This window comes from Lepisosteus platostomus, chromosome 3 (genome assembly GCF_059453375.1).
Source record: "Lepisosteus platostomus isolate fLepPlt1 chromosome 3, fLepPlt1.hap1, whole genome shotgun sequence".
In the NCBI taxonomy this organism is placed as follows: Eukaryota; Metazoa; Chordata; class Actinopteri; order Semionotiformes; family Lepisosteidae; genus Lepisosteus; species Lepisosteus platostomus.
Window position 1 is genome coordinate 24,679,121 of NC_142613.1, and position 26,861 is coordinate 24,705,981.

Here is a 26,861-nt window from a genome sequence, read left to right on the forward strand (position 1 = left end):
GATCAAAAGGGAAAAAAATATATAAGTCTACTGAGTTTTCCAGTTGTAACAACAAAATGTGGCCAATACTTTCTGCACCCACTGTATGTATGAGTGCAGGGAAAGTAAAATTCTGCTTGAACATTTCACTGTTTATGATTACATTCCCTAACTACTGTCACCGAACTAATGTTTTGCAAGATGGGCACCTGGAAAGCAAGCAGATACAAATCACTAAACGCAGGCCAGAAAAACGCATTGGACACAAGACTTCTTTGTGTTCTCAATTTCAGCTTACCAGTGACTTCACAGTTCACAGGGGCAGGAGCACAGGCCAAGGCTGTGTGAACCTCAAAGAAGACATCATGAGTGACATGTGTAGTAGAGCTCATCTCCTCTGTCACCAGATTCAGTGTTCCAGGGTAGATGTCCTGGTCACAGATGAAGTTGATGATATAAGTCTTGCTGATTCCTGTAGGGCAGTGAAGACCAGAGAGTTACTAAACTTGCCTCAACTCTGTTAAAATACAGCACTCCCTAATATTCTTAGAACATCAATATTTAACAGTGACTGTATCATTCCAAGTAACGCCATTAAGCCAGCTGCACGGGAGTAAGGACACATAATAAACAAGACAAATAAAGAGAAATCAGAGGAATGAGAGAAAGGAAGGATGAGCAGAGACATAAGTGGCAGTGATAAAAGTTTTCCTCCTTTTTGTTTTTACATAGAAACCAGGATCTATCCAGGGAAGCTGAACATGGAAAGTGTACCAGGGTTTTAAAAAGGGGTTTCCTGTTCTACATTTTGTGGAAATACTGATTTCATATTTGTGGAATGCACAAAAAAACTTCTCCTTGCTATGCAATGCATTATTTGGAACAGGACAATAGGTCCCCAGTCATTTAGCATCCTTTTCTGTTTCAAAAGACTGATTTAGTCCTGTGCAGAATCCTTGTTTAATAGGATGCAGTTTCCCTCTTAAATTCAATTTAATTTAATTTTAATTTTCTGTGTCAAAATTCTGTCATTTCTATATGTGTTGAAGGCAGAATTGTGGCTCACAGAATTGTAAATACCTGTAAATAAAAGTAGTGAAACATTCTAAATTGTGTATTTGTATAAACCTAAGTTTTATTGTTGCTTGTTCATTACCGAGCTGAGCCGGATACACCAAGATATGTTGTGTTGTGATATGCTGAATACAGGGGTTGCAATTAATGTTAATTTTTATCATGTGTGTGAAAGTACCAGAAACTAGATATTCATTTGGTATCTCTGTATTTCAGAGATATTCAAATACACTCTATTTGTTACAGTATTAACTTTATATATGAAAATGCTTGATCACTTGCAATATTGAGTTAAATGTAGGATTACAGTGTAAAATATTTAAATGCAGTAAGACATGTAGTAAAATGCATGTCAATATTATGGACAACGATATATATTGACAACTTTTAACAGAAGTTTTTAATAACTTATTCATAGTTCATTCATTTCACATTCATTTATGCGAAAAAGACAAATTCCTAATACAAGAAATTGTATATGGCCAATAAAGTGATCTTATCTATTGTATGAAAATAAATTGAAATGAAGCTTCACATAATAAATGTTTTTCTTTCTAAATTCAATAATTTTGACAGGAAAGCAAATGCTGATTTTTAGTTTTGTGGCCAAATAGATTTAACATAGTTTTGTCAGCTTTTACTTCAGTTTTTCTATTTCAAATGGTTTCATCTTGCCTCATTATGCTTTACTTTACTGGAGCATCAAAGCAAAACCAAGGTAAAAATGAAAAAAAAAAACAATTATGACAAAATTGCCAAGGTAAGATTTACCAAGTTTATAGCTCCACATCAACAGGTAGAATTTCTATAGTCTAAATGAAAGCATACTCCACCCTATTATCTCATGTAATTTAATAGGGGAAGTGTCTGCCGAAACTGCCTGTTTGAGAAACTTCAGTCTTTCCTACCTGTGGCTACATCAAGGTCCCCTTTGTAAGTGAGTGTCAATAGGCCTTCAGTCGAGAACTGCAGAGATTTTGTCACACCAACCGGACCCAGAGGTTTCCCATCCTCAATCTCACACCCAGCAGCTGGCTTGTCTGTTCCACACTCATCTAGTGAATCACATATATTAACCTAGCAACAAAATGAAAAGTCAATTGAATAGGTAGACAACTGCATGATTTCTCTAGTAAATCTACAACAGTTTTAAGCACATTTTTTGCCGTTTTATATTGCTGATCTGGACTGGGATGGTAAATGGAAACATTCTGCATCTTTTGAATAACTGGTACCTTTCACAGGAAACAAAACTCTGGGTTGCTTATAAAATAAACCCAGTACCCAATGATTACCGACTACAACGCCTACAGATTAAAATACAAATAATCAACATGAATATGCCACCCAGATTCACAAATTAATTGCTCGTATAACAAGGCTGGGCTTAGTTAATACTTTTATTGGGTTACCAAAAGAAAATAAGGACATTCTAAACCAGCACAACAGAACAATGATTAAGGGGCACTGTGTTAAGTGAGAGCTGTCTTTCAGATGAGATACTACACAGTGGATATCAAAAGTCTACACACCCTTATTGAAATTTCATTGAAATCAAGACAAACCATTTCAGACCTTTTTCACCTTTTAATAAGATCTTGTAACCAACAATACTTAAGTGAAAAACAAATGGATCATTTTTAGGAAAAAACAATTAAAAAACTTTCAATGCCTAGGTTGCATAAGTGTGCACCCCCTATATAAAGGGGTTTGTAACTGTGTTCAGATTTAACCAATCCCATTCCAAATCATACATAGGTAATTTGCCTTTAACTGACATGAACTGAAGTGATTCTGATTAGACCTAAATAAAATCAGCTGTTCCATTAGGACTTCCCAAAAGGTTTCTTGGTTGTGTAGTGCAGAGATAACCATGGTCCACAAGGAACTAACAGAAGATCTACAGGATCTTATTATTGAAAGGTACAGATCAGGAGGGGAATATAAAATAATTCTGAAGGCATTACATATATCATGAAACACTGTGAAGACCATCATTAAGAAGTAGAAGAAATATGGCACCAGGACATTGCAAAGATCAGGACATCCCTCTAAAATCGATGACCGGGCAAGGAGAAAGCTCATCACAGAGGCTACCAAGAGGCCAACGGCAACCTTAAAGGAGCTGCAGGAATGGCAGTAACTGGCCACTCCCTGCATATTACAACCATTTTGTGTATTCTCCACAAGTCTGAGCTGTGGGGTAGGGTGGCAAGACAGAAGTCATTTCTCACAAAAAGAACATCCAAGCTTGTACAACTTTTGCAAAAAAACACATTCAATCTCCCAATCTCACACCATATGGAAAAATGCCTTATGATCTGATGAGACCAAAGTAGAACATTTTGGCCTTAATTACAAAAAAAATATGTTTGGCGCAAAGCCACACAGCTAATCACCCAAAGAACATAATATCCACTGTCAAGCATGGTGGTGGCAGCATCATGATATGGATCTGCTTCTCTTCAGCGGGAACAGGGGCTCTGATCAGGATACAGGGGAAAATGAATAGGTCCAAATATCAAGATATTTTGGTACAAAATCTGCTGCCTTCTGCCAGAAAACTAAAGTTAAGAAGAATTTCACCTTTCAGCACGGCAATGATCTGAAGCACAAGGCAAACTCAACCAAGGCATGGCTTAGAAAAAGGAAGATTAATGTCCTGGAATGGCCCAGTCAGAGCCTGGACTTCAATCCTTTAGAAGATATGTCAACTGACCTAAAGAGGGCTGTGCACAGGAGATGCCCTCGCAATTTGACTGAGCTTGTACTCTTCTGCAAAGAAGAGTGGGATAAAATTGCAAAATACCGGTGTGCTAAATTGATAGAGACCTATCCAAACAGATTTACTGCTGTAATCAAAGCAAAAAGGTGTTTTCGGAAAGTATTAGTTAAAGGGTGTGCACATTTATGCACCCGTGGCATTGAAAGTTTTTTATTTTTAATTATTTTTCCTAAGAATGATTGATTTTTGTTTTGCTTAAATATTGTTGGTTACAAGATCTTATTAATGGTGAAAAAAGATCTGACATGATTTGCATTGATTTCAGCCTTTACATCAACAAAAACTGAAATTTCAATAAGGGAGATAAGACTTTTAATATCTGCTGTATCAAAGAACTCTCCATGCTATCACAAAATACATATTTGTTTGACTTTTTTCAAAATCAAAGGAAAAATCCAGTAACAGGCTATAAAATTGACCTGGCTAAGACTCTTCTATCACAATTAAATTCAATCGTCTGTTTCCCATCTTCAAGATCAATAACATAATTGCAACTGAACCTCTTAGACATATGTTCTGTAGTCAAAAGTACAAGTTACAAGTATGCACAGAAAATGCATATTTGTGGCAGGATTCACATCATCATCAGTGTTAAAACTGATACAATTTTTTGTTTTGCAGAAATTTATTTTTTCTAATATACCTTGAATTTTTTCCCATTTCCTAAAGCTTCATATCCGGTTTTGGAAGCAAGAGGCTGCAGGTTGAATTCAAACCCAGTGCTTGGATCTTTCAAAGTGCAAGTCTAAAATAAAGAGAAATTTAGGTTATTTTTCCCCTCTGAAGGAGACAAACCACCTCTAGGGACAGATAAAGAAAGATATGTGTTCATTGGAGTATCCTAAAGATAATTTATTCCATGTCACAGGAATCATTTTGCTTTCACACCATAACTGACATGCTTTATGCTCACAACATCCAGAAAAAGAGAAGCCATTTCACAATAAATCATTCATACATTTGCCTAATTTGTATCTCTCTGCTCACTCAACAAGTTCTTTTAAAGTTTAACTTAAAGTTTAATTTAAACGTAAAGTTTTTAAGTGTAGGGATCTTCTGATTAATTACACTGCGTGAAAACCAAAAGGTCTGCTGCTATGGTACAACAAAAGCAGGCAATCTTTTCTAAACTAAAATCAAGCATAAATATGTAAATTAAAGCATGGCAAAAAATCATTAAAAATAATGAACTTTTAGGTGTATTTGTTGTGTGAACTGAATTACTTTAATTACATAAAGCTAAAAACACAAACATGACAAAAATATTTTCACACTTACGTTACTCTCCTCAGAGGTGGAAATGACACATGCAGCTTCAGTTTCCCACAGAAAGGTGGCAGTACAGTTCTGATTCATGAGGAAACGAGGGCCAGAAGACTGAGGAAACAAATGGTGCACACCATGATTCCTTGTACAGAGTTTTTAACTAAATATCCCTTTCTTTGCATTTTTAGTATTAAAGTTTAATTTAACATAGATTAAGTAAAACCTATGCTTAGTTTTCTTGATCTTCTGTTCCCCCGTCACATGCAGTATCCTGTGCCAGAAAAAAAGATTTCAAACTTCCAGAATGAAATCAGAGTTTTACTTAAATAAAAGTTTAGGTTAAATAAACAGCTAGAGGACCCTGCAGCTGTCAGGAACAGCAAACTTGAATGTGGACAGTTTCTAGGTTTTTCCATCAGATACTATGACTAATATTTCTGCATATCTGGGTCTACCTAAGGCTAAAATTTAGATGAGACCAAACTTTAAGCTAAACTGTAATAAGACCAAATGCCTACTCAATTACTTTATAAAATGTTTGTAATTTCTGATTGAAATCAGAAACATTAGTGATGGCTTTGAAAAACCATTATCATTTGAAACTCATGTTAGGAATGATACTTTCTTCTACCTGCATAACTCTGTTTGGTTAGGACCCCCTGGCTCTACATTTCTAATGCTGCAATATTGAATCATGCCTTTATTTAATCAAAATTACCCTAATGTAATGCTTTACTGACTGGGGTTTCAATATGTCCTGGATTCTACAGTTTGCACTTTAAACCAGCAAATCTGCTGTCCTCTCTCAATTCTCACTGTTAAATTTTGATAGGACTTTACAGTTATCCTGCTCATACAGTATATAAGGTACTGCATGGTTTCAAGGGTATCTTAAGGACTTGTCACACAAGTATCGTCCAATTCATTATCTGCTAATCCACGTCCAGTTTTATTCCAACTCAGACTAAACTCCACACAATATGACAGACTTTCTCAGGTGCAGAACCACATCTGTAAAACTCACTGCTCAAATGGACAGACAAGGGCATCAAGTCAGTTTTGTTTATGTATGTAAAGTCATGGTGAATTATTACATGAAGTCTACAAACTTCTTTACAGTATTACTAAATTATACTGATTTTGCAAAGATTATGTACATGAATAAGACTCCACCTTCTTTTTGACATAGTTTTAGAAGTTTCAGTATAAAGCTTTTTTTAAATAAAGAATTAAACTTTTGGCAGAATTAAAAATTAACCAATTTTGTCAATGCTGGACAGAACAGTAAACCATGTAACTAAAGTTATCGCCTGTTCTATGTTTTACACGTCCATTCTACTACAAACAATTTACTGTAATAAAAAGAGAAAATAATTGTCTTGGGGGTAAAACAGGGTGAAAGATGGGTTGAACTGTCACAGTGCACTTACCAGAATCCCCCTGGAACAGACCAAGTGGATGCGTGTGGTGTACGCTATCCTGTTGCCATCCTCGTTGACACATGCAGAGCCATCACTGTATTCCAAGAGAAGGTGGTTTTCATCTTCAATCATCGGGCCCTTCTTGGCAATTCCCAAATTGCTAACAGAAACTTTCTCAACCATTATGCCCTAAAGTAACACACAAAATACACCCTTGAGAAAAGTGTTTCAGGAGTCATTTATTTAATTTTTTCACTATACTGTATTTTTTTTACTAAACAAATATAATTTCCCAGAAGTGCTTCCAAGACATGAATACCAACAGAGAGAATTATATTCAGATTCCATTACATGTTATTGAACTGACCTCCTGTACTTCATACTTCATCTCGCAGACAGAAGCATAGCGATCACATCCTGGTATGTGGTTCAAAGGACGGCACACATTAATGTAATATTTTCTCCGGTTGCCTGGCTGAGAGCTGTCCATTGCTTGCCAGTTTTCATCGCTACCTTCAGACTTGGACAAACTGAATTAAAGAAAATAAAGGTGATTCTGCTTTTGAAGAAATGGAAAGCAGCCAAATACCAGCTTTGTCTGGAGCATGACAAAAATAATTGACACAGTATATACAAATTAAAAAACATGAGAAAAATACAGAGAAAATAGACATAGAAAATAGTACAAACCCTACTACATATCTACTTTGTTTTTTATAGGGACCAGGCTATTGGTTGCAACAACATGGCTGGGTAGTGTCTCCCACAATGATTAAAAAAAAGAGACTCCTGTTCTCAGTTTTAAGAACATTTCCTTGTAGTTTTTACTTGCATTCTAGTACATTTCATTTTTGACGTTTTTCAGAAGACACCACCAAATGAATTAGTCAGTTCCTTCGAGGATTCTCAATATTTAAATGCCAGCCAGAAAACAGTTCTTTTAGTCAGGCCTGTACCTATACTTCTTCTCTGGGATGATTCCAGTGCATTTAGTAATGCAGTGGCTACAATTGCTTACAATACGTTAAATAAGGTCTTACTAGTGCATTGTACAATTGTAAAAGAACATCCATTATTTTAAATACTATATTTTTAACTAAAACAGCATTCTTATGGCCTTTTGCTTCCTCAAATTCTTTAAAAAATGAAAATAATTTGTCAACATACAGAAAATATGTCTTTCATTGAAAGCTTCTTCAAAGTCAGTGATTCAGCATCTTATTTGATCATTTATGTCTGTGCTACCTTGATGTAACACTCTGTACTTGATTACATCAATTGTTATCTGCTAGCTCATTACCCAGTCTTGAATTCTAAGTTCTTGAGAAAATCCTTTACCACTTCTAAAGTGCTAGCTAATCCCTATATTTTTATATAATGTGTGAACCGGAATAGCCTAACAGAATCAAAAAGATTGATATTAATTAGTTAAAACAGTTGTCCTAATACAGATACCTGTGGTACTAATTATATCACTGCATTTACCACCCATTATGGTAAATGGAATGAAATGTCTGTATTCAGTTCTCAAATCAAACACACACATTTTTTTCATTGTCTACCATGTTCAGCTATAAGGAGCATTACCAAAAACTTTAAAATCAAAATATAAAAGTCCTATTTCCCCATGCTAGATTTTGTAGCTTTTCATTTTATCATTTATAATTATCATTATATATGATCATTTATGTTTCCATAACCTAACAAAGTAAAAGAAATTAAATGTAATGGCATATCATGCTTGGTTTAGATTTGTTGCTTATTTTATGGATGGGTCTTACCTAGAGGACCTGTTAAAAATCCTGTTTCTTGCATGTTCTAAAATGTTTGAGTTCTCATCTGCATATTCTACTATATGTCAACTAGTGCAACATCTTTAATAAAAAAAGTACTTTAAGGACAGGTTGTGTTGGAGAACAAGAAAAGCGTGGTTTATAAGATTTTAGAACTCTAAATGTTGTAGTGATTGATTACCGTGATTACTCACCGGGATAAGTCATACTGCTGCATAGTCTTTAAGTCTGTCACCATACATTCAATTGGCATCTCTGGACATGCATATGATGTATACCATTTAAAATTGTAGGTATAGTTGTCTTCAACCTAAAGCCACAGAAAATGTGAATAATTTCTCATTTACAAGATGAATGTGTTGCTTTAATTTTTTACCTAGTCCTGATTAATTGATACACATCCTTATAGCAATTCAGCAGTACAAAGTGAAAGCATACTGTATAAATATCAGATAATTCTTGGTTCAGTTCAATTCTTCTGTGATAGCAGAAACATGAGGGAGAGACTGTTGTATGTTTTGTTACCTGGTACTCAGGTAGGCCCACTCCAGCCTCCCTGTCACATAGAAAGGAAATGAAAGTCGAGCGCTGAGTGTGCAGTCTGTTATTGTACTTTGACCCATTTCTGTAATTCAGATGGATCAGTCCATCATAGTATGACAGCTTGGAATTGAAATCACCGAGATTCCAAGAGCTGCCGCTGCACAAACAAAAAACACAAAATAAAAAAATTACAATTTACGGTGGAAATGTGAAATTTCTTAAATGCAAATGCAAAACTTTAGGAAATCAGTTTTATGTACAACTTTCATCTCTTCACACCTCAGAAACAGGCAAGATATGCACAATTCTTATTTCTTAATAGCTTAATAGCAGAATATAAACTATTCTACAAAATCAGCATCTGTGGCAGCAAGTGTCAGTGCACAACTTATAGAAAATGCACTCGGATATCCGTACTGACATCAAGAATAGATTTCTTTGTTTTGTAAATGTATACAGTGCCTTGCGAAAGTATTCGGCCTCCTTGAACTTTTCAACCTTTTGCCACATTTCAGGCTTCAAACATAAAGATATAATTTTTTTATTTTATGTGAAGAATCACCAACAAGTGGGACACAATTGTGAAGTGGAACGAAATCTATTGGATTTTTGAAACTTTTTTAACTAATAAAAAAAATGAAAAGTGGGGCGTGCAAAATTATTCGGCCCCCTTGCGTTAATACTTTGCAGAGCCACCTTTTGCTGCGATTACAGCTGCAAGTCGCTTGGGGTATGTCTCTATCAGTTTTGCACATCGAGAGACTGAAATTCTTGCCCATTCTTCCTTGCAAAACAGCTCGAGCTCAGTGAGGTTGGATGGAGAGCGTTTGTGAACAGCAGTTTTCAGCTCTTTCCACAGATTCTCGATTGGATTCAGGTCTGGACTTTGACTTGGCCATTCAAACACCTGGATACGTTTATTTGTGAACCATTCCTTTGTAGATTTTGCTGTATGTTTGGGATCATTGTCTTGTTGGAAGATAAATCTCCGTCCCAGTTTCAGGTCTTTTGCAGACTCCAAACAGGTTTTCATCCAGAATGGTCCTGTATTTGGCTGCATCCATCTTCCCCTCAATTTTAACCATCTTCCCTGTCCCTGCTGAAGAAAAGCAGGCCCAAACCATGATGCTGCCACCACCATGTTTGACAGTGGGGATGGTGTGTTGAGGGTGATGAGCTGTGTTGCTTTTACGCCAAACATATCGTTTTGCATTGTGGCCAAAAAGTTCGATTTTGGTTTCATCTGACCAGAGCACCTTCTTCCACATGTTTGGGGTGTCTCCCAGGTGGCTTGTGGCAAACTTTAGACGAGACTTTTTATGGATATCTTTGAGAAATGGCTTTCTTCTTGCCACTCTTCCATAAAGGCCAGATTTGTGCAGTGTAAGACTGATTGTTGTCCTATGGACAGACTCTCCCACCTCAGCTGTAGTTCTCTGCAGTTCATCCAGAGTGATCATGGGCCTCTTGGCTGCATCTCTGATCAGTCTTCTCCTTGTCTGAGCTGAAAGTTTAGAGGGACGGCCAGGTCTTGGTAGATTTGCAGTGGTCTTATACTCCTTCCATTTCAAGATGATTTATATCTATTTCTATCTATTTATATCTATGGTTACATCTATATTTATATTCATACGTGTGATACGATTTTCTGTGTACTGTTCTGTTCTAGTTTCCTCTTGTGTGTACGGACTGTGAGTAACTCTTGTATTGTATTGTATGTATTGTACTATTAGTATATAATTCGTTACACTGTGGCTGTGTTGTGTGTGTTAAGCTGCTGTTGCACTGCAATTTCCCTCACGGGATCAATAAAGTATCTATCTATCTATGATCGCTTGCACAGTGCTCCTTGGGATGTTTGAAGCTTGGGAAATCTTTTTGTATCCAAATCCGGCTTTAAACTTCTCCACAACAGTATTACGGACCTGCCTGGTGTGTTCCTTGGTCTTCATGATGCTCTCTGCGCTTTCAACAGAACCTTGAGACTATCACAGAGCAGGTGCATTTATACAGAGACTTGATTACACACAGGTGGATTCTATTTATCACCATCAGTCATTTAGGACAACATTGGATCATTCAGAGATCCTCGCTGAACTTCTGGAGTGAGTTTGCTGCACTGAAAGTAAAGGGGCCGAATAATTTTGCACGCCCCACTTTTCATTTTTTTATTAGTTAAAAAAGTTTCAAAAATCCAATAGATTTCGTTCCACTTCACAATTGTGTCCCACTTGTTGGTGATTCTTCACATAAAATAAAAAATTTATATCTTTATGTTTGAAGCCTGAAATGTGGCAAAAGGTTGAAAAGTTCAAGGGGGCCGAATACTTTCGCAAGGCACTGTATATTATGTTGCACCAAACAACTATAAATTTAAGAACATTAAAATCTTTCCACTAAGGATGATACAACTTACTGTATGGCACAAAATTAAATTCTGCCAGTAATATAACCATGCAAAACATACTGCAGTTATTGACATACTGCAGTATCCCATCACTTTGCTTATTCGTCATCAAGGCTATTTACTGAAACAAACATCACTTTACATCATTACATTCTGTAATCATTAGAATTCAAGAGGGTTTAAGGTTTATTTATAAATGCAGGAGCTTTATACTCCCAAGTTTTTATTTTTACATTGTCCAGCTACTACATTTTAGAAACACAAAAATTAAAAATACAACCTCTTACCTTTTGTCTACCTGACATGCCCCTGCATTTGCAGTGCAGATTCCTTCCTTAACCGAGCCACAGACATTGAGGAAATACTCATAATCCCCACTGGAGACATTGTATCCATCTGCATTTCTGAGTGGCGAAAGGTCAAAAGAAAACCCTGCCAAGGACAAAGAAACAATCCCCACTCCATACAAATACAAAGCGATGTTGTGGGTCAAATATACTGAAATCATCCATTTTCCTGCAAACACCTGCCCTCTAAGAGAATTCCACATTCAACTGCAACTGCTTTGTCTGTTCAGTTAGGTGAAACATTTTTAATTAAGATTTAAGTAATGAAAAGGGATACATTTGAAATATCTTAATTAAATTATCATTTTAAAATTATTTAAAATATTTTGAAGCAAAGAATTAAAAACAAAATAACTAAACATGAGGCTAATCTAGGGCAGAGTGATACAACTTCAGTTCCAGAGGACTGGTGTGTGTGTAAAAGTTTTCATTAATCCTAGTTCGCGGATGGTGTAATATTTGCCCATTCTGTGCAAATGTGCTTAAACGTCATCAAATAAGTTGGAGATTGTTGAGGGAGCAATTTTCAAGTCTTGCCACAGGTTCAAGTTAAAGCTTTGACTTGGCCACTCAGGAACTCGCTTTCTTATTCTTAAGCAATTTCATTGGAGCTCTGTCCTTATCTGAAGTAGGTTTTCCTTTAAGATTTGCTAGTACTTTTCTCCATTTATGTTCCTAAAACCCTTGATAAGCTTCCCAGTCCATGGTGATCATATTTGACAGAACGCATGGTGTTGACTGGGTTAACCATGCATAACATTTAGACCAGAAAGCTCTGATTTTGTCCTGTCTGATCACAAAACCTTCGGTCAGATGTTTGCAATATCACTTAAAAAGTTTGTTGCAAACCCCATTCAGAGCATGAGATGGGTTCACCATTCTGTCATAAGAGCAGACTTTGAGTATTTGGGAATTTTTTTGGCTTATGAACAATTTCTCATATTTCAGAAACACAACTCTCCAGTTGTTTCAAAATAGATGTTGGACTAAAAATGGTATTCCTAATATATTAAATCCCCATCTGCTGCTTAGTTTGGAGGGACAATAGACAGAGTTTGGGTGATATGATGCACCCTCAACTTCTTAATGAGAGAATGTACATTATCATGCTCAAAATGTTGTGTACCTGAACTAGTTGCAGCAGATGAGCTGAATATTTATGCTATCAATATTTTTTTCTATGCTGTTTTTAATTACATTTATCTTCTTTCACTCATAAACATACAGTTTGAAATTTCAAGTTCTGATTAAAATATGCACTTAAAATGTGTATACATCTTTTGCAATTCAACAAAATGGAACATCATTGATAGGGGGTAAATAACTTTGCAAGGCAATATAAATTAGCTCATTTTGGACTAACTTGGACCAGATTACTAACTTTTCCCAGCTTTTTGGATGCTGCTGATTTAAGGAGACCTCGAAGCCCTGCAAATATACTGGACCTCCAAGACCAGTGTTGGATCACAAGACCTTTAGCACAGTACAAAATTAATAAATACAGACAAAATAGTGCTACTTTTTGTTTCTTATGATAGTGTCCTCAAATCTACACCTATATAACACAGCAACTAAAATGTACAAAGACAGTAACTAAGTGGTCTATTTGACCTCAATAAGAAAGGTTACCTACCAGCCTGGGGATTGGACACAATACAGTTGTCTCCCACAGTCATGGACATGACACAAGCAGCGGCCGTGTGCCACTCAAACTCATAGACACACTCATCACTGGACACACTCCTCAACAAAGGGGCACTTTCCAGGTCACCTTAATTGAGAACAGACATCTTATATTAGCATTGTGTGAGCCAGATTCTGAGAAAGCTACAGACAAAGCCTGATTGTCAAATGTTGATTTTGATGTTTGTCTTCTTTTCATGACATTTCCATGTTTTTATTTTTAAAAATAACAGAACAGCATGCATAAAAAAAAACAAAAACGAGAAGCATAAATCTGAATGCCATGCCCACTTGATTTTGTTACAGAGGTGTACTTTTGAAGAAGAATGTACCTTAATCATAAGGAACAACCAAAGTTAACATTATACACTTGAAGAAAGTGTATATGCTTATAGCAATATAAGCATTATAATCCACCTTAACAAAAAAAAAATTAAAAGATAGGACATGATATAAAGGATAACACTGAAAACAAGTATTTGGTGGTGCAGAGATATGTTAAGCAATTTGGAATTTTTTTAAGTTATATTTTTAATTTAATATCTCCCATCCTATACTCTCATTTTGTCAGAAGATTGCCTGATTTACCTTTTCATTCAAAAGTGTATCTGCTTATAATTCATCCACTCTAATAGCAATAGTACATTTAACACAATAAGGGATATTTTATAAACTTACCAGGTTTGCACAACAATATAATAACTGTTTTAATTTTTGTGTCTTTCTTGCAGGTGTCACCTTCTGTATATGTAAGGCGAATATTATTGTTGTCCTTTATAGGACTGGAAACAAATTTGCCCAAATTCCTTGCTTTTCCATCTTGTCCTGGAAAAAAAATATAAAAATGCTTTAAACATCTTCTTCATCCAAATCAGATCACTTGAGCTGAGCTTGTATTTACTAATTAACTACAGAGCAAGATGCACAAAAGAAACTCTTGTTACTTTGTGAAGTTTATTTTATTTCAAAAACATTTTTAATTTATAAACACAACTTTTCAATGGACAGACATCACATCCAGGGTGTACCCTGCCTTGCACCTGTTGTTTGTCGGGATAGGCTCCGGCTTCCCCATAACCCTGTATTAGATAAAGTGAATAGATAATAGATGGATGAATAAACGAGTATTTAAATTCACCCATAAGAGTTTAATGTATTGTTAACGTCTGTGCGTGCAGACAAGAAGCCACCTTGTCAGGTGTTCTAATGGTTAGGATTTGGTGTTCACACCACTGCGGCCACATTCGATTCCCAGATAAGGAGTGGCGTGTTCTTTTTTACAGGCTAGATGTACCAAATGGCACCATTTGTAACACTTCTTATGTTCTTAAGAGTAAGTAATAGAAGTGAAGGGAATTTGAAAATTACCAAATATTTTCCAAAGATTAAGGTGGATGTTTTTTTCCTCGCACATTTGACCATTTCTATCAGCGTTTCACAAGGTTACGGATGCCCTTATGATAAAATAATATTGGTTAGTCTCTGGGCCATTTTTGTATCCAATACCTAGACCTCGTAAGTATCAATGAAATCACCTGAAAACACCTTTTACTTTAAGGTCTCAGATTAAATTAGAGGGTTCTCCCAAGGTTTCATAGGTCAGTATAATTGGTGGACATCTTTGCTTTTGAGAGTATGGGTGCAGAGGAGGATTAGATTTGTTTTTCTCATAAAAGTTATCGATTTCAGTTATTTCTTTGAGATCTTGATTCTCAAGCACAGTACAACTGTCCTTCTGTATTCCCTCATTTAGTGGCCTTTGTATATCTCCATCTACATTGGGTGATGCCAGATGGTACCCACTGGTGTGCTGTATTAATTGGGGTTGAAAACTCTTAGCATCAGGGTTTACAACTGAACCACTAGTCCTGAGATTGTTGTCCCTTTGTTGTGTAGGTGAAGCATACCTAAGATGATATTCCTCTTCTAATTTACCGTCAAGAGTCCTGTTGAGTCTGTGGTCTTTTATAAGCTTTCCTTTTCTGCTGCAGAAATCCATTTCTCTCTGTTTTTTACTGTATGGAGTCAACTCAGGTCCTTTCACTGGTAAGTAATCACATGATTCCTATGGATCACAACTTTTAACTCCGCACTCTCCGGTTTCACTTCATAGACTGGACTCCTTGCTTTTCCTTCCCACAACTACGTGAACCTTATCTTCCCAGTAAAACCAACTCTTGCCCAGTCCTACCCCCTCATTCAAATTCCGAATAAGGACTCGGCCCAGGGTGCAACTCATTCCCATGAACACTCCTGTCATAGTAGGCTTCCCCCCTAGCTGCTTCTTTATTTGTTTTCGATGCAATTTGGTATGCTTCCCTCTTTCTCTTTTGCCAATTTGTTGCATAGTCATTGTAGGTTTCACTTGTCCTGTCAACGTTTAGGTTGAACAGAATGTTGATAGGGAGTCTTGGAGTTCTCCCAAAAAGGGAGGTGAGAAGCCAGGTGAGATAAGGTGTGAAACCAGTGGCCTCAGAACAAGTATAATTATAAGCAGGTACAAATTTTGCCTGGAAACTTTCCCAGTCAGCTTTCTCCTTTTCAGTTAGTCCTCAGCATGGATAACAGTGTAGGGTTAAACATTTTGACTTGACCATTTCCTTGGGGATGATATGTAGTGGAGTGGGAACCATAGATGCCAGAGTTCTCTCAACCTTGAGAACACCTGATTCTCAATCTCCTTCCCCATGTCTTGGTGAATCTTATTTGGAAACCCGAATTTGAGAATTTGTTGTTAAAAAAGTCTTGGCAGTTTTGTTTTTAGGAGCGTATGCTTGTGTATAATGATCCATCACCACTAAGAAGTATTCATATCCCTGTTTACAGGTTTCCAACTGCAGAAAATCAACAGACACCATTTCAAATGGATAAGTTGTGGTAATTGTAATGGTGCTTTTACTGGTTTATTTGGCTTCTTTTTCTTGAGGTAGTTACAGACTTGTGTCAAAAATGTTAAGTATAATTTTGCATCTAAGTCCAATAGAATACATGCCAGATGAGGCTGAATGTGCTACTCACACCAAGGAGTTCCATCTCCTGAGGCAGCCCCAGAAATACGAGTGGATGGTATTCTTTTGGCAAAATTAGCTGATCTCATTCAGATGTTTTCCTGTGTAACACCCCTTTGTCCACATGTAACTTAGCCCACTGCTTCAACAGTACATTGACATAAGGATTTTCTACTTGTACTCCTTTGGGGGGCAAATGATTCCTTATTTTGTATTGCAAAATTCTTCCGACGACAGGGTCATTTCTGATCTCTTGTGTAGTCAAAGGTTGACCGAGACAGTGAAACTGCGTGTTTTTGTATGCATTTGCAATGACTGTTTGGGTTCCTTGTGATGGCTTCTCCTGTTCTACTGATACTCTGAGCATTGAAGCACTAATTCCTCTTGGTCTATTTCCTTGGTGCACTGGTTCATATAGCTGTCTATGTCCATTGGCATTCGAGAAAGACCATCAGCATCAGCATTGGACTTGCCAGGGCAGTACTTGATGGTGAAGTTGAAATCTGCGAGCTGTGCTACCCATTTGTGACCTTTTGCATTTAGGTGAGCAGATTGTTGTCTGTATATACAACAAATTATGGTGCATTGTACAAATAGTCCCAAAAGAATGCTCACAGATGGCCCATTTTTTCACAGATTTCCAGATTGAATAAGTTAATTTTTCTCCAGTGGTGTAAGTGTCCTAGAACCATAAGCAATTACAAACATCTTTCCATTCCATGCATCACAGTGTAACACAAATGGCTGAATGAAGTCTGGATACCCAAGGATAGGTGGATTTGATAAATAATTGATTAACTGATTCAATACTTCTTGAAGTCTGCTTGTCCATATAATGGGTGTGTGTGGTGGTAAATTTCCTAGTTGTTTTGTCCTAGGGCTCTTCTTTCTTAGGAATATATAACCCAGGGGTGGGCAAACTTTTTTGGCCAAGGGCCACATTAAATTTGAAACTGTATAGCGGGCCACTTCAGGGTGCTGTTACAGAAAGCCTATGCCCTATGTTAGTTTAAAATCCAACATAGGCTTATCAGTTCAATGTTAACGATAACCTGAGATAAATACACTCACCCAAAAGGCTCCTTGATTAATGAGAGCTGTGCAGCTGATCACCTAGTTTTGCGTGAGCTGCATTGATAGCTGTGTTGTGGCGATCCTTAATACACAGCTCTGTGGTGGTGGTCACTCAGCTGTGATCTGTGACGTTAATTGTTGATGTTCATCAAGCTGAATGTTTGCTCACACATGTAAGTAGATCTGAATAACACCAGTATCTATTGTGCTGCTTGCCGAATATGGGGAAACATGGCCTCATTCAGTGATGCATAGAATTCATCCAGCTTTACAGAATGAAACTTTTCCTTCAGAGTCATGTCACACTGCAGATCGTTCAGTACCAGCTGCAATTCTTGTGCTGCTATCTCGTAGTTGAAAGTCAGAGGACATAACACCGTTAGAGACCTCTCAATCTGATCAAAGTCAGCAAATCGACAGGGAAATTTTCTATGCAAGTCTGATGTACCTTAGTGCATGAGCGTGTGTCACGTCTAGTGTCCCAAGAGTGGGGAAATCTGCAAACATGTGGCTGATCATCTGTTTTGAGAACAAGGTGAGCTTAGCTCTTGAATGCATTAAAATTCGAGTACAGTTCTGGAACAAAGCAGTTCAGGTGGGTATCTGCGTCAGCATGCGTTGGCTGCAAAGGTGAGCTCACACCCGAAGAAGGCTCCATGACTGAAACATTGCATTTTCTTTCTTCTCTTTTCAGCATGGAATAAACCTATCACTTGTTCTGGAACAAAGACACCTTTTCCTTGCAGTTTCACATTAAGCTCATTTACGTGAGCGAAAATGTCCACAGCGAATACAAAGTCGCAGAGCCAGTCTGAATCTCTGAGCTCGGGGAAATACGCGGCTTTCCCCAGGTTCTCCAAAAAGGAGTCGATCTCTGCTTTAGCTCTCACACTCACTTGAATACTTTTCCCCAGCTAAGCCAATACACAATTGAATGATAGAGTAAGTCATGGTCGTCTGCGCCAATATCTTCAAAAAACTGAATGAACTGACGATGATTAAGTCCCCTTGCACGTACGAAGTTCACAAGTTTCACAACAGCTTTCATGACATGATCGAGACCCAACACGTTTTTGCACAGGGCTTCCTGATGAAGGATGCAGTGGAGAAATATTACCTCCGCCTCAGGGTCATTTTCTTTCACTTTGACCTGTATTCGCTTCAGTAGTCCATTTTTCCCAGTTAGATTCGGAGATCCGTCTGTCGTCACATTTACTAATTTGCTCCATGGTAGCTTCATTCGGTCAATACAAGCAAACACCTTGTCATACAAGTCTGAGCCCTTCGTTGTTCCTTTAATAGACTCCTTTGTAATTTGGACAACTGTTGTTAATTCCCCTGACAAAAATTAGGAGCTGTGCAGTGTCCTTTATATCAGTACTTTCATCCAATGCAACTGAATAAAACTTGAAGTTCTCCATTTTCTTGTTCAACTCACAAGCCAAGTCTTCAGATTACCTCGACCCAACGGGTAATTGTTCTGCGTGATAAATTCATTTTCTCAAGTTTGCTCTCGCTCTCTGGAAAAAGAATATCTGCAGTTTCCATCATACACTCCTTCAAAAACTCCCCTTCAGACAACGGCTTGCTTTGATTAGCACTTTTATATGCAAGCAGGTAGCTTGCTTTTCTGCTGGCCTCCTGGATGGTAGAAGGGCAGAAAAATACATTTTGCCGAGTCTGTAAACTAGCGGCTAGTTTGGAAGCATTATTGGACCATCCCTCGCGTGACAGATTGCTAGTATAGTTAAGATGTTTGGTAGAAAAATGCCGAATGAGATTGTATTCTTTGAACACTGCAGCCCTTTCTTTCCAAATTCAAAATATATAGCCTTTGTTCCAATCTCTGTGAAAAAGTATTTTGCAGTCCATTCTTTGTTGGATACTCTGCATTCACTGTCAACTTTCCGCTTCTTCAATCCGCTCATTTTGATCCAGGTTCCCTAGCAGTATGATGCACTCACTTGTTGAGAGGGTCTCTGTGAAATTTGTACAAACTTTTCTTGCAGAGGATGCAATATTTTACAATGTGAACATTAAGAACTGGTTTGAACTGGATTGGGCACAAAGGCTACTATTTAATTCAATACCATTGTAAAGGGATGCATGCTAGAAACCTAAGTAACCAATTGTATGAAACATTATCTTTAGCAAATAAGGAGATAGGAGAATGAGCATGATTTTGGAACACTGCTTATCTTGTTAGCACAGGAAACTGTGATAGATAACAGAATAATATTTAATAATTGTTTTGGTTTAATTACCGTGAGAAAAATACACCGAGCATCTCTGTGTTTCGCTCCCATGCGCAAGAAATTTATCTTTTACCTCAAGGGCCGGTTAAAACTGACAGGCAGGCTATAGTTTGCCCAGGGATTATATAACCCATAGTAGGAAAGAAATCCCAGCACCTTCCGTAAGTCCCCTATAGTTTCAGGTATTTTCTTGTTTAGTGACTGCACTGGAGCAATTTCAGGAGGGTCCATGGTGTAGTCGTGTAGACCATTTTTCCAAGAAATCTCACTTTCCTTTTGAATACCTCACACTTTCGAGGACTAAGCTTGACACCATACTGCTTGTATGTTTGGAGGAGAGCTTGGACATGATTTAAGTAGTCACTAAATGTACTGCTATGCACAAGATTATCATCTAGGTACCAGATGGCATCTCAGAGACCTAAGAGACATTATTCCATGGACCTCTGAAACTCCAAGTCCAAAAGGGATGAGGAACCTTTCATAAACTCCCCAGGGGGTAATAAAAGCTGTCAAAGGGCAGCTCTCCTCATCCAGGAACCACTGATGATATGCTTAACCCCTGCTGAAGGACTGAAAACCACAAGCTGCTACTTAAGGAATCCAACATGTCCTGAATCCTTGGGATTGGATGATGGTCAGGCACTGACCTGCTATTTAGGCAGCAGCCATATCACCCTGCAACTTTAAACTGGCAACCCACTGAAGCTAAGCAGATGTGATCCTGCTTAGTACCTGGATGGAAGACCTTCTTGGAAAAACTAAGGTTGCTTCTGGAAGAGGTGTTAGAGGAGCCGGCAGGGGGCGCTCACCCTGCGGTCCATGTGGGTCCTAATGCCCCAGAATAGTGAAGGGGACACTATACTGTAAAAAGGCCCCGTCCTCCGGATGAGACGTAAAACCGAGATCCCAACTCTCTGTGGCCATTAAAAAACCCAGGGCATTTCTTGAAAAGAGTAGGGATTTAACCCTGGCATCCTGGCCCATACCAATCATGGCCTCCTAATAATCTCATCTATAAATTGTTCTTGCAGAAAACTGTTTCCGCAGGAAAATGTATAAGGGGGAATTTTTTTAGACGGATCTTATGACAAAGAGAGAAAACCATGTTTTGTTTTTTATTATTTGCTGCTATTAAGTTTGACCATTGATATAAAAGTGAACTAGAAGTGTTGAAAGTGCTATAATTCTATAATTAATGACAAATTACAGGAGCCTTTTCATCTTTGATATCAGAGATGGGTCTGCCTTCACAATTAATATATAAAGGGAAGACAGCTGGCTGCTATACATGCTGCATTTTCCCTTCCAAACAATGGCATTCATCAACGGCATTCATAAACGTTTTGGAGCAATGAGGAAATAATTCCAAAATTTCATAGATACTTGTGCCTTATGTGAGGTTTGTCAGAGTTATTTAAGTCTTATAATAAACAACTCAGTATGTGGTACATATTTCAGATACAGGGAAACCTGTCTGTATAATCAAAACTAAACTGAGCTAAATTCATTCTATGTTCGGTTTAGGGTCAGTAACACAGATCCAGTCAGGAAGGTTCCAGAAATCCAAGACGGAAATCCACTGATCATATCCAGAGCGGATGTGTGTAAAGTTTTTAAAAATACCAATCCACACAAGGCTCCTGGCCCTGATGCTATCTCTGGTCGTGTTCTAAAGGCATGTGCAGACCAGCTGGCAGATGTCTTCTCGGACATATTCAATCTCTCCCTAGCTCAGTCTATAGTCCCTTCCTGCTTTAAGAAAACCACCCTGTTCCTAAGAAACCCAGAGTCAGCTGCCTGAATGACTGCCATCACACTTACATCAGTTATCATGAAGTGCTTCGAGTGGTTGGTCAAAGCATACAGCACCTCCTCACTGCCTGACACCCTAGACCCACTGCAATTTGCGTATCACCAGAACAGGTCAACAGAAGATGCTATTGCTTCTGCACTCCATACTGCCCTCTCACACCTGGATAAGAAAGGAACATATGTGAGAATGCTGTTTGTTGATTACAGCTCAGCATTCAATACCATAGTGCCCTCAAAGCTTGTCATCAAGTTCCAGGACCTGGGACTGAACACCTCCCTTTGTAATTGGATCCCTGAGTTCGTGACGGAACGTCCACAGGTGGTGAGGGTGGGCACCAACATATCCTCTACCCTGACTCTAAACACTAGACCCCCACAAGGCTGCGTGCTTAGTCCTGTCCTCTACTCCTTATTTACCCATGATTGTGTCACCAGGCATAACTCAAACTCCATCATTAAGTTTGTGGACGATACAACAGTCATCGGCCTGATCACAGATGGTGAAGAGTCTGCGTACAGGGAGGAGGTTGAAACCCTGGCAGCATGGTGCCAGGAGAACAACCTCTCTCTGAACATCAGTAAGACAAAGGAGATTATTATGGACTGTAGGAAACACCAGGGAGGAGATCACACACCTATCTATATCAATGGGACTGCATTGGAGAGGGTCAGCAGTTTTAAGTTCCTGGGAGTTAACATCACGGAGGACTTAACCTGGCAGCGCCTATTCTTTCTCCGCAGGCTAAAGATGTTTAGCATGCCATCACATATCCAGGCGCACTATTGAGAGCATCCTGACTGGTTGCATCACTGCCTGGTATGGGAACTGCTCTGCCCGGGATTGCAAAGTACTGCAGAGGGTGGTGAAGTCAGCGCAGCTCATTACTGGCTGTGAACTACCAAACATCCAGGATATCTACTCAGCTACTAGATGTCATTCTCAAAGACCCTAGTCATCCCAGTCACAAACTGTTTTCCCTCCTACCGTAAGGTAAACGGTACTGGAGCATTCGGTCAAAGTCCAACAGACTACGGAACAGCTTCTACCTCCAGGTAATAAGACTGTTAAATAGCCAACCTGCAGCTCCTTTAGCAAATCACCCATAATGGCTACATGGACATACAGTTTTCATTGTATACATCATACTGCACTACTTGGACATAATATACTGCATACACCATGGACACATAGCATCTCTATTCATATTGAGTTTTGTCCGAGTTTATTTTATTCAATTTCTATTGTACTACTATTTATTATTATGTAACCTTCTTTTGTAACTTTAATTTTATGATTTTTACCCCCTGGTGAGCTCGTAGAAAAGACACTTAATTGCCAGCAACTACTGCTGCATGCTGTGTTGTTGTACATTTGATAAATAAACTTTGATTTGATTTAATTTTGATTTTGAACTACAATGACGTGTTGAACTGTTTTCTTCCAATCACATACCACTGGCAATACAGAGGCACTAGATCAGAGTGTAAAGAAGCCTCAGGAGTGAAGGAAGAAAAGAAAAAGTATGCCAAATGTTTTCCCTAAGAGGTTAAAGAAGACTTGGACAAAGAATGTATCTTGTCTATGACATTGTTTCATTACAGTACTGAACTGGGCTCAGTAAAGACTGAGCAATTATTGCTAAAGTTAACCCTTTCAAAGTAAGAGTGCTTTTGGTTAAATTTAAAAGATTTAATAAAGGCTTTAAAATCTATAAAATGGTAAATGAGGCATTAGGCCTTTTTCATACTTACTGTAAAGTAATTTTGGAAGGTGACGAGAGCTTTTGGTAGCTACATTTCATGATATTGTAGTAATGTTTCATTACTACATAGTTACAGTATCACTTCAGTATTGTTTAGTTAAAATCCTTCACAAGAATTAAATTAATTATTCTATTTTGGCAGATTTACAGAAAGTAGCTATATTTATTACCAGGCAATTTACATAGCAGAGCTTGCAAGAGTTGGTTTTACATCTCATTCAAAAGGCAAAGGGAAATATAAAGGCAAATATTGACAATTTGCTTTATAGCCACGTTGACATTTACTCTGACATAGCTGGTGAATGTGGTGGTTGTTGTTAGGAAAAGAAAAGCAAGCAAGGGAACCTGACACTCACCAACAGCACAGACAGCTGGTTCTTCTGGACAGCCTTTTGTTGCTTCATTTTGGAGAATCCTGTGGCAAACGTTGATATAGAAGTGCTTCTTCTCTGACTTAGAAGACGTGCTGTCCACAGCCTCCCAGTTCTGGTTTGAACCAGGCTCTGAAACAGAGCAATAATCTAAATTGTCCTGTAAATGTACAGCAGTTAAACTGTCTTTGAAAGCAGCTTATGAAAGAGTAATGGTGCTAACCCTGGATTTTTGGTCTTGAACAATCTGGCCTTCCTGAAGTCCTGCATAATTTGTTTGATAACGTAGTTTCTAACTTCAACTGATCTGCTGTGTGATGGCTCTTAACGTTCATGAAGGTATATAATGCCTGAGATCATCATGTTTGTAACAAATGGCTTTGAATGTGATTTTCCTAATCTTATTCACAATATGTTAAAAGAAACCACACAATAAATGCAACAAGTTACATTAAAAATTAGAGACAAAATTAGACTGAGCCTAGCATAAATGGCATATTTTACATTGTTTTCACTTTTTGCTTCCACATCAAAAGCTGGACACATAGAAAAATGTCTGAATTGCAGTATAAAGAACATACTTGAGTATCTTGTTAAAGCCGACAGGTCATAGCGCTTCTTCTTATCTGTGACTCTGCAAAGTAGATTTTCCTTTTCCTTCACACAGGCATGAGATGTTTGCCAGTTGAAAAAATAAGTGCAGTCAGACTCTCCCACAAAGACTGGGGAACCTTTCCCATTGTTTCCTTTGGGAAAAAAATCATAAGATAAAAAGCACATAGTGTCACTGCCAGCTATTATGACATGAATATTATAATAAAGGTGTGTTTCAAGGTATCAAGGAAATTGTATCTTGCTTCAAACTTTGCAGCATTTAGTAGTGAAGCTCAGTATTGATCTGTAGGGCTTTGTTCTCTGCATTTATCATCATATTGGATCCAGAGCAATTCTGGAGACCCTACATTTGTGATGGATCTTTGAAATCATAAAAAAGTTAAAGGGGAACTACAGTCCCAATTTCTCAGACCAGTTATTAAATGTCGGTAACAAAATTCATTGGTGGTATAGAAAGATTTGATAGATTTTGAATTAAGAACAAAACTGTGAACTTTGTTGTAGTACTATAAGTCGCTAAGTTGTCGCAGACCCATTGTCTCGCCATGGACGAGAGCTCCCATGAATCGTGATGTGAAGCAGCCCTTCCTGCTCATTAGTCACTGTAATCTCATATAATGCAATTAACAAGCAAATAAGTACAGGGTGGTCCAATGTGATATGCATCAAAAGTTAACAAGTTATTGGCAAAACCATCTCAAAGTCAAGAGCAATATTTCTGTTGGATTAAAAGAAATGTATTCACAAATATGGTTGTTTAAAAAATAATAGGGCTGCTTGACATTACCAAGTTTTGTTGCCTTGTTCTAAATTGCAGAACATGGCACTGCGGATACCTGAAAAATTTATGTATTTTGTAAGGTAAATTGGAGGTTTTACAAGTTACTGTGTACATTTTATTTTTAATCACTCAATGCTGACTCTTTCTATCCCCGAAACATAAAAACATTGCAGTTCCTTAGTGCTCCCAAATTTCCGTTAAATGTGTTAGAAACAGGAAATGTAGGCTCTAGTACCTCTTGTTTTCAGGAACACAATTCCAATTCTTTACTTTAATTCTTACGTTATATTAGAATATTAAAGAAGGGTAAACTGATGTGTAATTTAAAAAAAAATACAATTAAATATCAATGTTCCTTTAATATTTTGGTTCAACTTGCAGTTGGCTTTTCAAAAGACTTAACACACCCACCAATTGAAATCATAGTATTTATATGTACAGTTTCTATTTGCCAGAGACTTCTTGAATCAAACAGAAGCTTTTCAATTAAGTATGTCGATTAAGTGGAGGGTAGATAATTTAATCCAGGACTACATTAATATTTATTTCACATCCCTTTTGGAAGATTCAAGATGTTTGCAAAAAAAAGTAAATACATTCTTTACCAACTGTTTTTTACACATTTTCCCCATATTCATCTGCATGCCCCAGTATTATACTAACCTAATTAGATTACTTATAACAAATAATGTTTCATAATGCAAAGAACAAACATAACGACCTGCATGACATGACAGATTGCCCGAAATAAACATTTGGAATTATCAATCTTAATATATGTATTTAAATTAGGAGTAATATGGTTTAAGATGGATATGGATCCTTACCAGCTGTTTGGTTGCATTCAAAATTGATGATAGTCATTCTCTGAAAACCCGAACTGCAAGAATTTCCTCCTGGATAGATTAGGGTAAGGTCTCCATCTGAGTACCTGAAATGCAACAGGACACCTATAAGGCCAAGCACTAAACAATTGTTGGTCTTCTGAATTAAACAAAAAATAAAAAAACATGCACAGTCACTAGGAAGTGCAGTGGGCAATCTTAGAGGTAATATCAACAAACTGTCCTAAATGTCAGAGAGCAGCTTGTTAAATTGCATACCAGCCACTAATATTGTTAAGAAATGCACATGGATGCATACTACAGCAACACAAGAATTGATGCATAGCTCATAATGGCTCTGTGCATGTCTAAACAAACAACTAATAATTAAACTAAAAGGAAAACTATCAAAATAGTGATGGAAAAAAGGTATCTGATATTGTTGTGTTGGTGACCAAATCTTAAACAGCACTGGGGAGTAAAATGTTCAATATAAAAAAAACAATAAAACCACTCGCCCAAAAGCTTATGCTTTATGACCACAGGTTCGAGCCTGGGTCATATCACTAGCAAACTGTGATTGTGATTCTACAAGATGCAGCATATATATGGTTGAGCATTTCTGAGGGCATGAACGGTACTGTAAGTCAAGGCTCTCTCAGCTCATTTCAATGACTGTAGCCTCCTAAGAAACTGTCAGTTAGAGATGAGCTTGTCCTCCTAACTACACTCAACCTCCAGTATGGGGGGGGGTTGTATGCAACATGTTAAAAGTGAAGCAGCTCAAAGCTAGATAAGTCAGGAAAGTCTATGCAATTTCCTCATTCCCTCTTGTACAAGGGTTTGTAGCTGTGAGCTGAGACATTAATAACACAATTGTTGATCATCATGCATTTTAAACCTTCCCTCCCTACTGTTACAGTTTCTGTCAAAACCATAAAAACTGACAATGAAACAATGAACAATGATGGATGAAAGAAATCTTTTATTTTCTCAACTATGCTTTTTTTGCAGGAAGGCTGCAAAACATTTGAAAATGTTTGTAAATAATGTCAAG

General features: G+C 37.6%; 1 protein-coding gene and 1 pseudogene across 2 annotated transcripts in view; both read right to left on the reverse strand.

The window, feature by feature from the left end:
- The window catches only part of igf2r (insulin-like growth factor 2 receptor), a 100,122-nt gene that overhangs the window by 56,704 nt on the left and 16,557 nt on the right, over positions 1-26,861 (reverse strand). For both annotated transcript variants that reach the window (XR_015935366.1, XM_088625107.1), the window contains exons 10-23: positions 25,808-25,911; positions 24,166-24,330; positions 23,570-23,716; positions 13,977-14,123; positions 13,249-13,386; positions 11,556-11,700; positions 8,844-9,018; positions 8,513-8,628; positions 6,893-7,055; positions 6,535-6,714; positions 5,117-5,215; positions 4,482-4,583; positions 1,962-2,130; positions 278-451 (exon numbers count right to left, since the gene is read on the reverse strand). Coding sequence is in view for 1 of the 2 variants with exons in the window: in XM_088625107.1 (XP_088481233.1) it covers positions 278-451; positions 1,962-2,130; positions 4,482-4,583; positions 5,117-5,215; positions 6,535-6,714; positions 6,893-7,055; positions 8,513-8,628; positions 8,844-9,018; positions 11,556-11,700; positions 13,249-13,386; positions 13,977-14,123; positions 23,570-23,716; positions 24,166-24,330; positions 25,808-25,911 (2,024 nt within the window). In the remaining variant the exon portion in view is untranslated. The remainder of the gene's footprint in view (positions 1-277; positions 452-1,961; positions 2,131-4,481; positions 4,584-5,116; positions 5,216-6,534; positions 6,715-6,892; positions 7,056-8,512; positions 8,629-8,843; positions 9,019-11,555; positions 11,701-13,248; positions 13,387-13,976; positions 14,124-23,569; positions 23,717-24,165; positions 24,331-25,807; positions 25,912-26,861) is intronic.
- LOC148674691 (general transcription factor II-I repeat domain-containing protein 2A-like) lies at positions 17,843-19,320 on the reverse strand (annotated as a pseudogene).